This window comes from Ochotona princeps, chromosome 9 (assembly GCF_030435755.1).
Source record: "Ochotona princeps isolate mOchPri1 chromosome 9, mOchPri1.hap1, whole genome shotgun sequence".
NCBI lineage: Eukaryota > Metazoa > Chordata > Mammalia > Lagomorpha > Ochotonidae > Ochotona > Ochotona princeps.
Genome location: NC_080840.1, coordinates 57935774 through 57950225, shown reverse-complemented (window position 1 = coordinate 57950225; position 14452 = coordinate 57935774). Strand labels below are relative to the sequence as shown.

The 14452-nt window shown below is 41.2% G+C and overlaps 1 protein-coding gene across 4 annotated transcripts in view; it reads right to left on the bottom strand.

The window, feature by feature from the left end:
* TERF1 (telomeric repeat binding factor 1) overlaps window positions 1-12649 on the bottom strand; it is a 32607-nt gene extending 19958 nt beyond the window's left edge. For 2 of the 4 annotated variants that reach the window (XM_004588043.2, XM_058668726.1), the window contains exons 1-4: window positions 12277-12645; window positions 8649-8744; window positions 6613-6734; window positions 1838-1924 (exon numbers count right to left, since the gene is read on the bottom strand). In XM_004588043.2, coding sequence (XP_004588100.2) covers window positions 1838-1924; window positions 6613-6734; window positions 8649-8744; window positions 12277-12586 — 615 coding nt within the window. In that variant the 5' untranslated portion in view covers window positions 12587-12645. Of the gene's footprint in view, window positions 1-1837; window positions 1925-6612; window positions 6735-8648; window positions 8745-12276 lie in introns of all 4 variants that reach the window. The other 2 variants (XM_058668727.1, XM_004588044.3) reach the window with 2 other exon arrangements.
* Between the last annotated feature and the right edge of the window lie 1803 nt (window positions 12650-14452).

Sequence of the window (14452 nt, the reverse complement as noted above, 5' to 3'; positions counted from 1 at the left end):
GCCTGGCGCAGTAGCCTAGTGGCTAAAGTTCTCATCTTGCATGCACCAGGGTCCCATGTGGGTGCCGATTCATGTCCTGGCTGCTCCACTTCCCTTCCAGCTCCCTGCTTGTGGCCTGGAAAAGTAGTTAAGGATGGTCCAAGGCCTTGACCCTGTACCTGAGTGGGAGACCCAGAGGAAGCTCCTAGCTTTGATTCACCTCAGCTCCAGCCACTGCAGCCACTCTCCTCCTTCTCTCTGGAAATCTGACTTTCCAATAAAAACAAATAAACCTAAAAAAAAATACATACATACATTTATCCTATAAAACTTAAAAGGATACCAAAGATAAAAACTTGAACTAATTCAAATGAGACAGATCTTCCATCTACTGGTTTACTTCCCCAATGGCCGCAGCAGCCGGCACTGAGTTGATCCAAAGCCAAGAGACTCCTATGGGTCTCCCACATGGATGCAGGGTCCCAAGGCTTTGGACTACACTGTTTTCCCAGGTCATAAGCAGGGAGCTGGATGGGAAGTGCAGCTGGGACACGAACTGGCACTCATGTTTGATCCCAGGATGTGCAAGGTGAGGATTCAGCCACTGAGTCACTGCAATGGCCCTACCTTTTACTTTTCCAATATGCTAATAGAGAATTTGTGAAATTTTTCAGCCACTAAAAAGAATGAAATTATATCATTTGCAACTAGATGGTTCCAAATAGAATCCATCATGTTCGGTGAAATAAGTCAATCTCAAAAGGATAAATATCATGTTCTCTCTGATATAATGCAACCTTTATACAAACTGTAAGATCAATAACCCTTTCTATACTGTTTTTGCTGCAACCCACGGGTTTTGATATTTTTTATTTTCATTTCTTCCAAATAGCTTCTTTTCTCTTATCAAATTCTTCACCGACTTTTAGATCATATAGTAGCATCATTTTACGAAAGGTTTGTTTTCTTTTTCATTTCTTCATCAATACATTAGTTATTCAGTAGCATGTTGTTTAACTCCATGCTGCTGTAAATTTTTAACTTCATTCCTACTGTTGACTTTATTTTATGGCTTCATTTAAGGGAATGTATAGTGATGCGTAATAGATTATCATATCCAGATGTGAAGATACAATACAGTATGCATTTCTATTTCCAAATCAAAGACGGACTCCCAAGGAAACTTAGATATATCGTGACAATAGGATGCTGGATTGTTTGCCATTGTCTGTACCAGCAATGACAGGACATACTTTAACAGACTGATGGACATATGACTTATGAAGGACTGTATTACTGCAATAAAAAAGGGGAAATCAGTCGGGGGTGCGAATTTGGGGAGTAGGGAGTGAGGAAATCCCAGACCCTATGCAATTATATCATAAAATTCAAAAATAAAAGTTTGAAATTTGGGCCAGGCACAGTGGCCTAGCAGCTAAAGTCCTAGCCTTGAACGCACAGGGATCCATGCGGGTGCCGGTTCTAATCCTGGCAGCCCCGCTTCCCATCCAGCTCCCTGCCTGGGAAAGCAGTCGAGGACAGCCCAGAGCCTTGGGACCCTGTACCCCCATGGGAGACATGGAAGCTCCTGGCTTCAGATAGGCACAGTGACAGCCATTGCAGTCACTTGGGGAGTGAATCATCGGACAAAGATCTTCCTCTATGTGTCTCTGCATATCTGACTTTGCAATAAAAAAATAAATTTTTAAAACAAAGTTTGTGAAATTCTACACTTGTACGTCACTTGCATAGTTTCTGTTGGACAGTGTTGTCTATATTAAAGAATGATGTATTTCTTTTCTTTCGATTCACTTTGTTTTCTTCAATCTATATTAAAATACCAGTCTTAAATAGTTACCGTATAAGAATTTGGATCACCAAATACTCTTTCAAAGACTTCTTCTGCTTCCTTAAAATTGCCATTTTCCATACAAACAGCTACAGCCTAAAAGACAATAACACGACACTGCTTTTAAAGAAATTGAATAGCAAAATAATTATTGAAATTGCTCAAGTCCAAAATACTTCATTTAAACATTTTTATATGCAATTTAATGCCGCCTGTGGCATGAGAATCCCATAAAGGCACTAGCCCAAGTCCCAGCTAACTCCATTTCTGATCAGATCATTATTAATGTGCCTACAAAAGCAGTGGAAGATGGTCCCAGTTCTTCAGCCCCTGCATCGTGAGAGACCTGGAAAAAACTATTGGCTTCTGGCTTCAGAATGGCCTAACTCTAGTTGTTATGGTCATTCGAGGAGCAAGTCATTAGATGAAAAAGCCCTATATATATATGTATATATACACACACACTTTATATAAATATATATGTGTATATAAATAAATATCTGTGGCTTAAAAAAGATGAAAAATTTTGATTGGCCCTACACATATTAATAAATGCCTGCCGACTATCTCTAATTCTGGCAAAATTAAAAGCAGTCACCAATAAATTAGAGGTTATCCCATGCACATATAAAAGGACCAGAAAAGAAATCCCCAAAATTAGTCCATGCAGCCTCAACCAATAAATCTGACAAATGAGCTGAAATCAACCCTTCAAGAAAGGAGACTCCTCAACAAATGACATTTGGGAGAACTGAATCTCTGTGAGCAGAAGTATGAAATAAGATCCGTACTTGACTTCACACAAAAGATCAACTCTAAATTAATCAAGGATCTAAATCAATGGTATAATACCATCAAATTAAAGGAAAACAGCTGGAAACTCAGCAAGAAATAAAAAGGCAGAGGTGAAACTGCCCAGGACAGGCAGTTAAAATAAAAATAGAGGAATGGGGTTACATCAAGTTAAGAAGCTTCTGTACTACAAAGTTAACAAAGCAAACAAAGGAAATCAACAGAATGAAAAAAAAACATTTGCAAATAATGCAACTGATAAAGGATTAAAAACCAAGATCTATAGAGTCTAGAAACACAGCAAATCAAACAATCCAGTTAGAAAATGAACATAAATAGGCAAGTAGTTGAGATGGCCGACAGACACATTAAAAATAATTAGGATTACTAGCCATTGAGAAATGTAAGGACCTCAGTGAGGTTTCACTCATCCCAGCTTGAAAGGCTAGCATTTGAAAATCAAAAAGCTATAAATGTTGTAGAGGATGTGGGGAAAAGGAACCAAAATGCACTGTTGGTGGGAATGTGAACTAGTGCAACTGTTATGAAAAAGTATGGGAAAATGAGAAACGGAATCAAGACGGCGGAATAGGGTAAGGACACGTTCAAACAAATTAGCCAGGGTAAAGCAGAGAGGACACAGTCCAGATAATAGAAGAGGACAGGCCGGCAGCAAAGGGGCACCTGGTGACTGATGGACACAGGAAAGAAGCGGACATAACGGTGTAGTGTTGCAGTGACTAGATACCACAGCAGTGGTCAGCAAGTGGCGATCTGAGCTCCACCCATAGCTAAAATGACAGGACCAAATTACCACCCATTTATAACCCTGAGTGTAAATGGCTTAAATCCATCGATCACACACAGATTAGTAGACCGAATTAAAAAAACAAAACCCATATCTGTTGCCTATGGGAGACATATCATACCAACAGAGATCAGTGGAAACTGTATCTCATGGTTTTTGATGTCTGTTTTTATTGCATTTCTTTTGTAGAAGGCCACTGCCACTTGTGGGAGGACAGTGAACATAGGATAACAACTGATTGGATACAACTGAATGAGAACACTTGATGGGATACACAAAACAAAACATAGTTCCAAACAAGGGTGGGGAAACTGATGGCTTAATGGGAACTATGTAAGCTCGATACCTCCTCCCTTATCCTATGTGATCCTCAGTCTACAACAGCCTGATGCCATTAATAAACTTCAGCTATCTTACCAAGACGGTATCAAAACAGTTTTTTTCTCCTTAAATTCTTCACTGACTCATACGTCATAAAGTAGCATCATTTTCTTCAAGAACATTCTTGATTTTCTTTTTCATTTCTTTAATGACAGATTAGTCATTCAGTAGCATGCTATTTAACTTCATGTTTCAAATTTCTTTTTTTCTTCATGTTGTTGATTTTGTATTGTGGCTTTTTATTTAAGGGGATGTATAATAACCACGTCATGCAGACTATCATATCCAGATGAGAGGATACAATGCAGTATGCATCTGTACTTCCAGACAAAGATGTACTCCCAATGAAACTTAACTACATCCTGACAACAAGATGCTAGACTCTGCCATTGTCCATGCCCGCACTGATGGACTTATGAATGTTTATGAAGAACTGTATTATTTTAATAATATAGGGGAAACAAGTTGGAGAGGAGGGGATTTAGGAAGGGAGTAAGAGAAATTCCAGACTCTGAAACTGTATCATGAAATAATAAAATGATAAAAAAAAAAGCGGCGGCGGGGGGCGGGGGGGGGAAGGGCGGAAGAATGCTTTGTTAAGAGAAAAACAATGACAATGGACTTCTTACCAGATATCGCAAAGTAAGTAAGTAAGGGGCATAAAAATTTTCAAGTACTAAAAGAATCATCAACCTGGAATTTTATAGCCAGTAAAAATATCTTGAAATAAAGAGAAAATTAAGATATTCTCAGGTGAAACTCAGTTTGTCACCAACAGGCCTATCATAAAAGAAATGTCTGAAGAAAATTCTCTAAGCAGAAAGGAAATGATAAAGAGAAAATGTTGCACCATAATGAAGGAAAAATAAAGAGTAAAAATTTGGATGAACAAGAACGAAAAGACAGTACAGCGATTACTCAGAAATCTGAAAATAGATCGGCTCTAATGGCATGGCCGTATCACTCTCAGGAGTTTACTCAGAGGAAATGCAATCAGCATGACTTGTCTATACCTGCATGCTTAGTGCAGTTTAATTCACAACAGCTAAGATATGGAATCAACCCAGATGTTCATCAACTGATGACTATTTAAAGAAAGTGTCATACACACATACTTTGGAATGCTACTCAGATATTAAAAAAAAAAAAGGATGTAACTGGAAAGCATCACACTAGGTGAATCTATGTTTTCTGATATGTCCTGGCTGTTCTACTTCAAATCCAGGATCCTGCTTACGACTTGGAAAAGCAGTGGGAGAGGGCCAAAAGCCTTGGGACACCCTGCACCCATGTGGGAGACCTGGAATAAGCTCCTGGAGGATCCTGGCTTGGGATTGTGTCAGCTTTGGCCACGCAGCCAACAGACAAAAGATCTTTCTCCCTCTCTCCTTCTCTGTAATTCTCTTTCCAATAAAAATAAATCTCAAAAAACAATTTTTTTTTCTTGATCTGTTATATAGGAAAGAAATATCCAGGTGGTTTTTTCAACTCCCTAAGAAGTACCATGGTGACTATCAAGTAGAATTAGGGCCCAAAGAATAGAAAATGGGCAGAAATATGACTGCTTTTAAGAACTGAAATCAGGAAAAAAAGATTTATTATGTTATCCTAATCTTTTCAGGCACTAAAGGAAGCTGACATTTTTGTTGTTAATCGCTCTTCTTCCCATCCACTAGTTCACTCCCCAGTGGCCACAACAGCCAGAGCTGAGCCAATCTAAAGACAGTAGCCAGACCTTCTTCTGGGTCTCCCACGCGGGGCCCAAAAGGCAGAATTATAGAGAGAAACGGAGAAAGAGATATCCTCCATTCCTTTGGTTCACTCTTAAATGGTTCTGAGTCTGGAGCCAGGAGCCTGGAGCCTCCTCTGAGATTCCCATGTGGGTGCAGGGACCTAAGTACCCAGGCCACCCTCTGCTGCTTTCCCAGGCACACCAGCAAGCAGCTGATCATAAGAGGAGCAGCCAGGACTTGAACCCACATGGATTCTAGAGTCAAAGGCTTAACTTATTACACCATGGTACAATATAACTTCCAAGCTGAGTAGATGGGGTGGACTTTGCGATGCAGTGGGTTAAGCTTCAGCTTTGGCATGCCTACATACCATATTGGTGTGCTTGGTTAAAGTCCCTGTTATTCAGCTTTTCATCCAGCTCCTTGCTTTGCATCTTGGAAGGCAGCAGAACCAGTGCCCATATGGGGCTGGCACTTGTAGCCAGAAAATTAGCCAACTGAGCTATTGCAATGGCCCTAAAAGTTTGAGGGGCTGGCATTGTGGAGCAGCTGGTTAAGACACCACTTATACACCAGTAGTTGCATAAATGCTCAGCATCCTAGTTCTAAACTAACTCAAATTAAAAGCAAAAACTAATCAAATAAAAGCCATTTTATGCATGTAGAATATTTGCTTTGAATGGCAAAACATTTTTCCCTGCTTTATTCTTTACTTTTTTGGCTTTTCTTAAATTGCCTACTGTATAGTTAGTCTGCTCTTGATCATAACAATCCTTAATGTATTAAGTTAATTAAAATTGTTGTATTTTTTCATATTCAAGTTGCCTGGTGATCTTTAAATTGACGCAGTACATTTTCTGCTACACAACGATAACACATATGTAAGCACAGAAAGTAAGTTTCCATTTTTAGTGCTCACTCCAAGAGGAAAAACCAAAGGTTAATTTCTAAAGAAAAAGAATTACACTGAAACTTACTCCCAACAGGTTTCTCTTAATTTCTTTTAGATATTAAATAGGTTTTCAGTTCCTAACAAAATAAGCATTGTAAACATGGAGTGGCATTCATACCTGAATTTTAATTAAATTCTGTATTTCTTCATGAAGTTTGTCACGTTCCTTTTCAATTGTATCCCAAATCATTAGAGCTGATTCCAAGGGTGTAATTCGCTCATCATTTTCGAATTGTGCATCTTTTAAAAAACACAAAAATAAGTTAAAAACTAAGTAAAATCTTCATCAGGTTTTTCAAAATAGATTTCTTAATACGTATATTAGTTTCATTAAGCACTTAGTAATAGTATATACTATTAAGCCAAGTATGGTTCTTATACATATCAAAATACAATCTCAATTTTCTTCGCTAAGAAATGGTGACAATAAATAGCATGTTACGGAATTTATGGAATAACAAAATGAACATCTATTATTAAACTTTCCTAAAGCAGAATTTTTATCGGGTTACTCTGAATAAAGACATATGTAACCAATTAACAAATTACGGACAACTCAGTCTGACACTCAAAAACCTTCACCCGGGACTGGCATATGGCACAGCAGGTTAAACCACCACCGTAGGCAGTCGCATGCCTGTATGAGAGCTTGGACAGAATCCCAGCTAGCACACATCCAACCCAGCTCCCAGCTTATGTGCTCAGAGGCAACAACGAATGGCCTAACTTCTTAGGTTCCTGACACCCACATGGGAGACTAGGCCTGAATTCCCGAATCCTTGCTTCAACCTAGCCCAGCTGGCTGTTGCAGGCATTTGTGGAGTGAACCAGTACTTAAAGACATCTCTGCTTTCTCTGTCTCTCCCTCATTATCACTCTACCTTTAAAACAAACAAGCATGTACATTAAAGAAGATTCACTATGTATGCCTCACATATCTTGCATCTATAATTAGAGGTCATTCAATAAACATATATGAACTACTTAGTACATACAGAAACTTGCCTAAGGAGAGTATCTCAGAGAATAAGACAAAGTAATTATTCTAAAAATTGTTACATGCTACTGGGAGAGTAACAAACCAGCAGGTATGATTTCAGAATAAGGGTGGGAAAGCAGCAAGCAAGAATGGTAAGGGAAGGCAAGGAAAGCCTTTTCAGATAAAGTAGCCAAGAGAAGGGCTAGTCAGAGTAGCAGAATATGAAACAGGAAAAAGAGTCATACAAAGATTTAGAGAATGAAAAAATGCAAAGGTGCTTGGTGGGAATTTGGCATTCCAAGGCAAAAACAAGAACGGTGACAGACTGAGTGCACATCAGCGGAAAAACAATATAAGAAACAAGTAGTTGCAGCATTTGGAATTCACTTTGAATGCAGAACAGAGCTTGCCAGCAGACTGCAAAGGATATGAGGGAAAATGCAGGATTCTCAGGTTTCAACAACTAAACGGACAATGCTGGTTTTACTAACACAGGAAGTCTAATGAGGAACAAACTGAGGAAACTGAACAAACAAATCAAAAGATGAATTTTTCAGATAAACTACAGGTTATTCTCCAAATAATGCTGATGTTTTTTATTCAAAATACCATTTTTGTATTTTCTTTCTGACAAAACTTAGTAATACTTCCAAGCATAAAGCAAACTACTTCATTCCTAAATGAATTCCATGTAAGAGTAGGACATTTTCTTTCCCTAAATCTCACGTTATTTCTACCTCTTTACACCTTCCTGTGTTTTTCTACACAACACTGCATTAGTTTTAAAAATTTTTTTCAATTATTTATGTTCATTTAATTTGAAAAGTAGAGGGACTGAGAGACTGGGTCACCTTTAGTCCAATGGTTCACACCCCAAATGGCCGCAGCAGCCAGGGCTGGGCTAGGCAAAAGCCCAGAGCCAGGAACTCCATTTGGGTTTCTCATTTGTGTGGCATGGGGCCAAATACCTGGGTCATCTTCTACTGCCTTCCCAGGAGTGTCAGCAGACAATTGGTTTGAAAATGAACCAGCCATAAAACTGGCACCTATAAATTTTTCTTGACTGACATTACCTAATCCTTATTAATCTGCCTTCCATCTTAGAAATCTAAGATACTTTAAAGACTTCTAATATTAGATTTTAGTTTTAAAATAAGATGAAAATACATATTTACCCAGGGATTTTCCTGCTGCAATTCTTGTCAAAAACTGACATATATATATTGTTCTTAACTGATATGCTGTTAGATTGGATAGTCCATGAATTATGGCTGAAAAAGAAAAAGGTAAAGTTTATTAAAATAAAATGAAACTTGATCCAATAGTGCCACTATGTGGTTTGCTAAAAAATTACAATGATTTCACATTCTCATTAAATTAAGTTATATAGTTAAGTTGACTTTTCAAAGATCAGAACAAAGAATAGCCTTACAGTGAATATTTTGCAAAACCTAACATTCACACCTAAAATAACAAATATTTAAAATTGCTTTCAGAGCAGTCAATAATAAAGTGTCATATCAAAATTATAAAATGTCTGAAATCACTAGTTGGAAACATTTGATACTGTGAAACTTCATTTTATAGGAAACATATCACTTCTGTCAAGATTTCAGTTAAGAAATCTGTTTAATTTAAGCTACATTTAAAAAATAATTAATATTAATCCCCCAAACTTTTGAAGACTCTCCTAGATGTTATCCAGGTTGGTATATATATAATGGTAAGTAAACTATACTTCTGTACCTCTGTAAGCTTATAACTATGTAGCAATGAGAGACAAACATTAGAACCAGTGAAGTGAAAATGTAAAAAAGTACAGAATACCATGGAAACACAAAAAGGGAGAAATCTTGGAATATGCTTAAACATCTTTTTGGGGGGAACAGCCATCAGAGTATTCTCTAAGGAAATGTTTTGGTTAAGAGCTGAAGGTTTCCTGGTAGCACTGTATCACACCCAGGGTTTAAAACACCCTGCACACCCCTTTCCTTGCCTTTTTTTCTGTTCCTCTGTAGCCCCTTCTTCATGTGTTTTTCCACTGTAAGAAAGGCCTGTGAAAAAAGGCCATCCATATTTTTCTATACTTGGCTGATTTGTTCCTACAGGGTGGTCAGCGAATCTAACACTTACCTGCATTTCTTGCTATGTATACCTTACTTAGAAAAAAATAATCAGGAAGATGCTAGAACCAATCCCTGGAAGACAGCAAAGGGTAAAGGAAAACTCCATAGTTAGGGAATAAAGCAAAAGAAAGATCTAGAGGCTAGTGCTGTGGCATAGCAGGGACAGCAACTATCCATGATGCCACCATGCCCTAGGAGCATCAGTTCGAGTCTGGACTGCCCCACTTCTGGCCTAGTTCCCTGCTAATGTGTCTGGGAAAGCAGCAAAATACTGTGTAAATGCTTGGGCAATTGCTTCCATGTGAGGAATTTCGAAGAAGCTCCTGGCTTCTGGCTTCAGACTGACTGGCTCAGTTGTGGCCACTTAGGGAGTGAACCAGCAGATGAAAGGTTTCTCTCTGTCACTATGCCTTTTAAATAAACAAATATTTTAAAACAAAAAAAATCTAATGTATTCTAAGAAGTCAGACCCTTCCCATCTTCACTTCCTTACAAGTTCCCAAAAAACAGAAACAGAGGCAACAGAATTTTCACTCACCAAGGATTAGCAGCAACCCAAAAAAGTTTTTCTCTGGGTTTTCGTGTCCTTAACATTACATTGCCAAACTACTCAGGCTTTGAGCTGGAACTTTGAAAAGGATTTTATCTTAAATAAACTACTTCCTAGACTAGTTTTTTTTTTTTAAAGACTTATTTTATTTTTATGACAAAGTCAGATATACTGAGAGGAGGAGAGAGAGAGGAAGTGGAGCCGCCAGGATTAGAACCAGCGGCCATATGGGATCAAGGCGAGGACCTTAGCCACTAGGCCACGCTACCGAGCCCTCCTAGACTAGTTTTAACTTGATACGACCACAGTGAAAGTTCCATACACCCTGCAATAGCTTCTTCTATTATTAACAACTTTTACGTGGTAGTTTCTGTGATCAAATCAAGGTTTATTATTCCCAACTAAAGCCCACAGGTTATTCGAATTTACTTCCCTTTTTTTACTTCAAGCATTTTTTCCTGTTGTAGAAACCTACCCAGGAGACCTCACAATCCTCATGACACTTTGGGGGACTACGACAATTTTTTCAGATTTTTCTTATTTTGATGACCTTGGCATTTTTAAGAAATACAGTGAGGGCTTCTGAAGGTTGTCACTTTGTCGGGGTTTGATATTTTTCTAGTTTTTGAGAGGAAGACCATAGGAATACCACTTGTATATAGTACAGCTGTCATTGTTGAGCAGGCCTCTGGTCACCCAGCTGAGACAGTGTTTGTGAGGATTTGCTGCTACAAAGTTAAGCCTCAGAACAAAGTCACCAGGTGCCCTTCAGTAGCACAAAGCAGCTATATCAAAGTCACTTAAATTCTGTAAGATTTTCCTTGTACTACATTATATTTACTGATATATTTTAGATTTATATTACATTGTGATGTATTATTTACATTACATCAGGATGGAATGATGATAGATCTTTCTTACTCTGGGTTATAAACCTTATTTCCTCACGCTCCGTTCAGCTCTGGTCTTGGGGCGCTCTTGGGAAGGATTCCTGTGGCCCTGACAATCGCCACTGCTCATGTTCTCTCCTTCTGGAGCACTTTCTTTAGTGTCCAGCACTATGGCAGAGAGGAACGGAGTTTTCTGGTAGCTGTCCTTAGTCCCAGATTCAGCCACTTTTTTGAAAAAAAAAAAAAGGAAAAACAAAGCCTTGTTTCCTATTGTTGGATAATAGTGTTAGAAACCAAGGTCTAAGGTGCTCACTGCTACTAGGGCTGGTGGCTTTCTTGGTCCTTTTATGAGTCTGAGTGAGGAAATCCGTTGCCTAGGAACCTAGGTCTGCACATGCTCTATGAATATTTCTGCCGGCATCTTTACCTGAGTCTGCCAGTTCAACTCTAACGCATGACAACACGGATAATTCCAGCCCGTTCCCCAAAGAGAGATCTTGAATAATCCTAACGCTGCCAGCCCTGCTTCAGCGCAAGATTGATTTTTCCCATGACTTTTCTATTACCCACGGCTCCAGGATTATCTGTGACAGAGAAAGGTCCTGGCACTGGAAGACAGAGCATGGATCCAGACCAGTGTCTCAGGCTAGCTACTTTGCTCCTCCACAAGTTAGGATCACTGACCTAACTCGTGTAACTTTTCGAGAAAATTTCCATTAAATCCTCTAAGACTACAAATAGTTAAAAAGTTGGTGGACAATCTCCCAGTTTTAAAATCCCACTGTTTCCCATTGCTTTGGCAGCCCACGTGCCTTCATGGAGCGCCGCCTCTGAAGGACCAGGCAAGGCATCTTCCTGGATCGGCTTTTGCTCATCAACTAGACATCAGATTTCTGCGAGTTACGTTTGAGGCCAAAGGAGTTGAACTAGCTCACGGAAACACACACACCCCCGAGCTTCACGGGCGTCCACATGGAGCGCCGCGTAAACACAGCGCCACAAGCAAGACCTGAAGAACAGCCTGAGGAGATAAAAGCGGCTGCGCGCATTTTCTTAAACTCCCGCGTCCACCCTAAACAGAGGGTCGTCTGTCTCACTTTTCCCAAGGAGAAAAAATGCCAGGTTGACCAGGGACTCGAGCCGCTGGATGGGCCCCTGCCCCCGGATCCCACCGGGGCTCCAGCGCGGGAAAGAGGCCTCCGCCGCCGCCCCCGGCCGCTCGGCGCCCCGCGCTCACCCTCGGCGCTGTCGCGGGTCCTGTGGAAGTCCTCGGTGCGGCCGTCACGGAAGGCCCGGCAGAGAGACAGGCACAGGAAATCGAGCATCCAGCCGGCAGCCACGGCCTCCGCCTCGGCCACCAGGCCCACGTCCTCCTCCTCCTCCTCAGAAAGCTCCGCCTGCACCTCGCACCCGATCAGTTCCTGGCACACGAACTCCTCCTCCTGGCCTGTCGCTGTTTCTGGGGTCCGCTTCTCCAGGGAGTCGGCATCCCGGCCGTCGGCGCACCCCCGCGGGCTCGAAACCCCGGAGGAGGAGTCCTCCGCCATGTTAAATCGCTCGCGCCGATTCCGTCCCGGCGACTGCCAAGCGACGATTGGCTCGCGCGGCGATAGCGGGAAGCCCGCCAATCACAGTGCGGCGATGGGCGAGAGGCCGGAGCGCGGCTTGTGATTGGCTGACGCCATTTCAGTCTGCGGAGCTTCAGTTTCCCGCCGGGTCAGCTGTGACCGCGCGCGGACTGAGCGGATGGTGCACTGGACTCCTTTATCCACCCTTTAAAGTGCGACCTTGACTGGAAGCAGCATGTTTGGTATAGTAAAAACATGTTTACGATAATTGCGACTTCTCGCCGTTACTCAACACCGTTAGAGCCTAATGATTCATCCAGCACAACCGGATGAGCATAAGCTCAAATTGTTCTTTTGTAGTACTCCAGAATCACCTGGGAACTTGTTAAAACAAGCCAGGGAGGCGTTGTGGCCCGGTGGAGTAAGTCTCAGCTGCTCCGCTTCCCTGCTATAGGCTTAGCAAAGCAGTGGTAGATGGCGAAAACTGCTCAGGCCTCTGAAGCCACCTGGGGAAACCCAAATGGAGTTGGAGGCTCAGCTGCAGGTTCCTGGATTTGGCCTGGATATACTCCCAGCCATTGTGTCCAGAATCTGAGAAGGCCACTAGGTGGTGCGGAGACTGGGGACCACATATTGAGAAACAACTGCGATAGATGAGAGTATGTTACTATGGTGTTTTCCCATCAAGATCATAGGATTCAATGCATTTCAGACGTTATTTGGTGTGACAATATTAAGTGACTGCTTACACTGAGTTTGAAACTTTGTGCACAAGAGCTACTGGATGAACTTGGGAGGGCTGTTCCCTGCTTGTGACATCCGTGAAACCAGTGGTGTTGGCTCAAGCTGTTGAGTCTCTCCCTCCTTGAAGAGAGATCAACTTTTGCAGGCATTTGGGGAGTGAACCACAAGATGGGAAATTCCTGTCTCTGTGTTTGTGCCTTTTGAATAAACTGAAGGCAAGTGGTGGGGAGGGGGAGGAGAGAAGGAGCTACCCTCCCTGTACGCTGCTGGCCATCTGCAAACCTGCCCCAGATCTACCTGCTCCTTCAGGTGGGCTTCCAGGCTCAGCCCGAGAGATGCATTTATTTGTGTCTGTTTTGACAGTTCGTTAAGGTAGTTTCAATGCAGAGTGTTTGCTTTTACTGGATAAGACAGGAAAGTTTTTATGTTCATAATTCCTAGAAGCATTTTCTTAGAAAATTCAAGTCTGGGTTAATTATGCACAAAGGGAAGTCTGGGCTGGTTCTGGAATCTTCTGTCCTGCAGCACCCACTCGTGAAGTAGAGTCAAACAATGTTTGTTGTTTATGCCACCAGGCACATGATGTGTCTGTTAAGCAGTGGAATGGCATCATTCAGGACAGTTGAAGTTTCCAGTCTGACACTTCCCACTGCAAAGTTTTCAAATGGGCTTTTCCTTTCTTTTCTTTTTCTTCCAGCTCCTAATAATCCTGTCCAGCCGTTTCCAGGGGTTACTCTTAGGTAATTCAACCAAGTTCAAGTCGCAAAATAGGCTTAGCATATTTTCCTGACAACAATGTACTCGAAGAATTAGGGAAGTAAGCCTTTGTGTGTCTCAAAGTCGATTTGTAATTAGGACTAAATCATAATCCTTAATAAAATTTTTTTAGATAAAAATTTATTTTCATTGGAAAGTCAGATATACAGAGAGGAGGGACAGAAAGATCTTCTGTCCTATGATTTACACCCCAAGTGGCCACAATGGCTGGAGCTGTGCTAATAACGAGGCATCCTCAACTGCTTTACCAGGCCACATCAGGGAACAGGATGGGAAGTAGGGCAGCCAGGGTTAGAACCAGTACCCATATGGGATCTGGGTGTG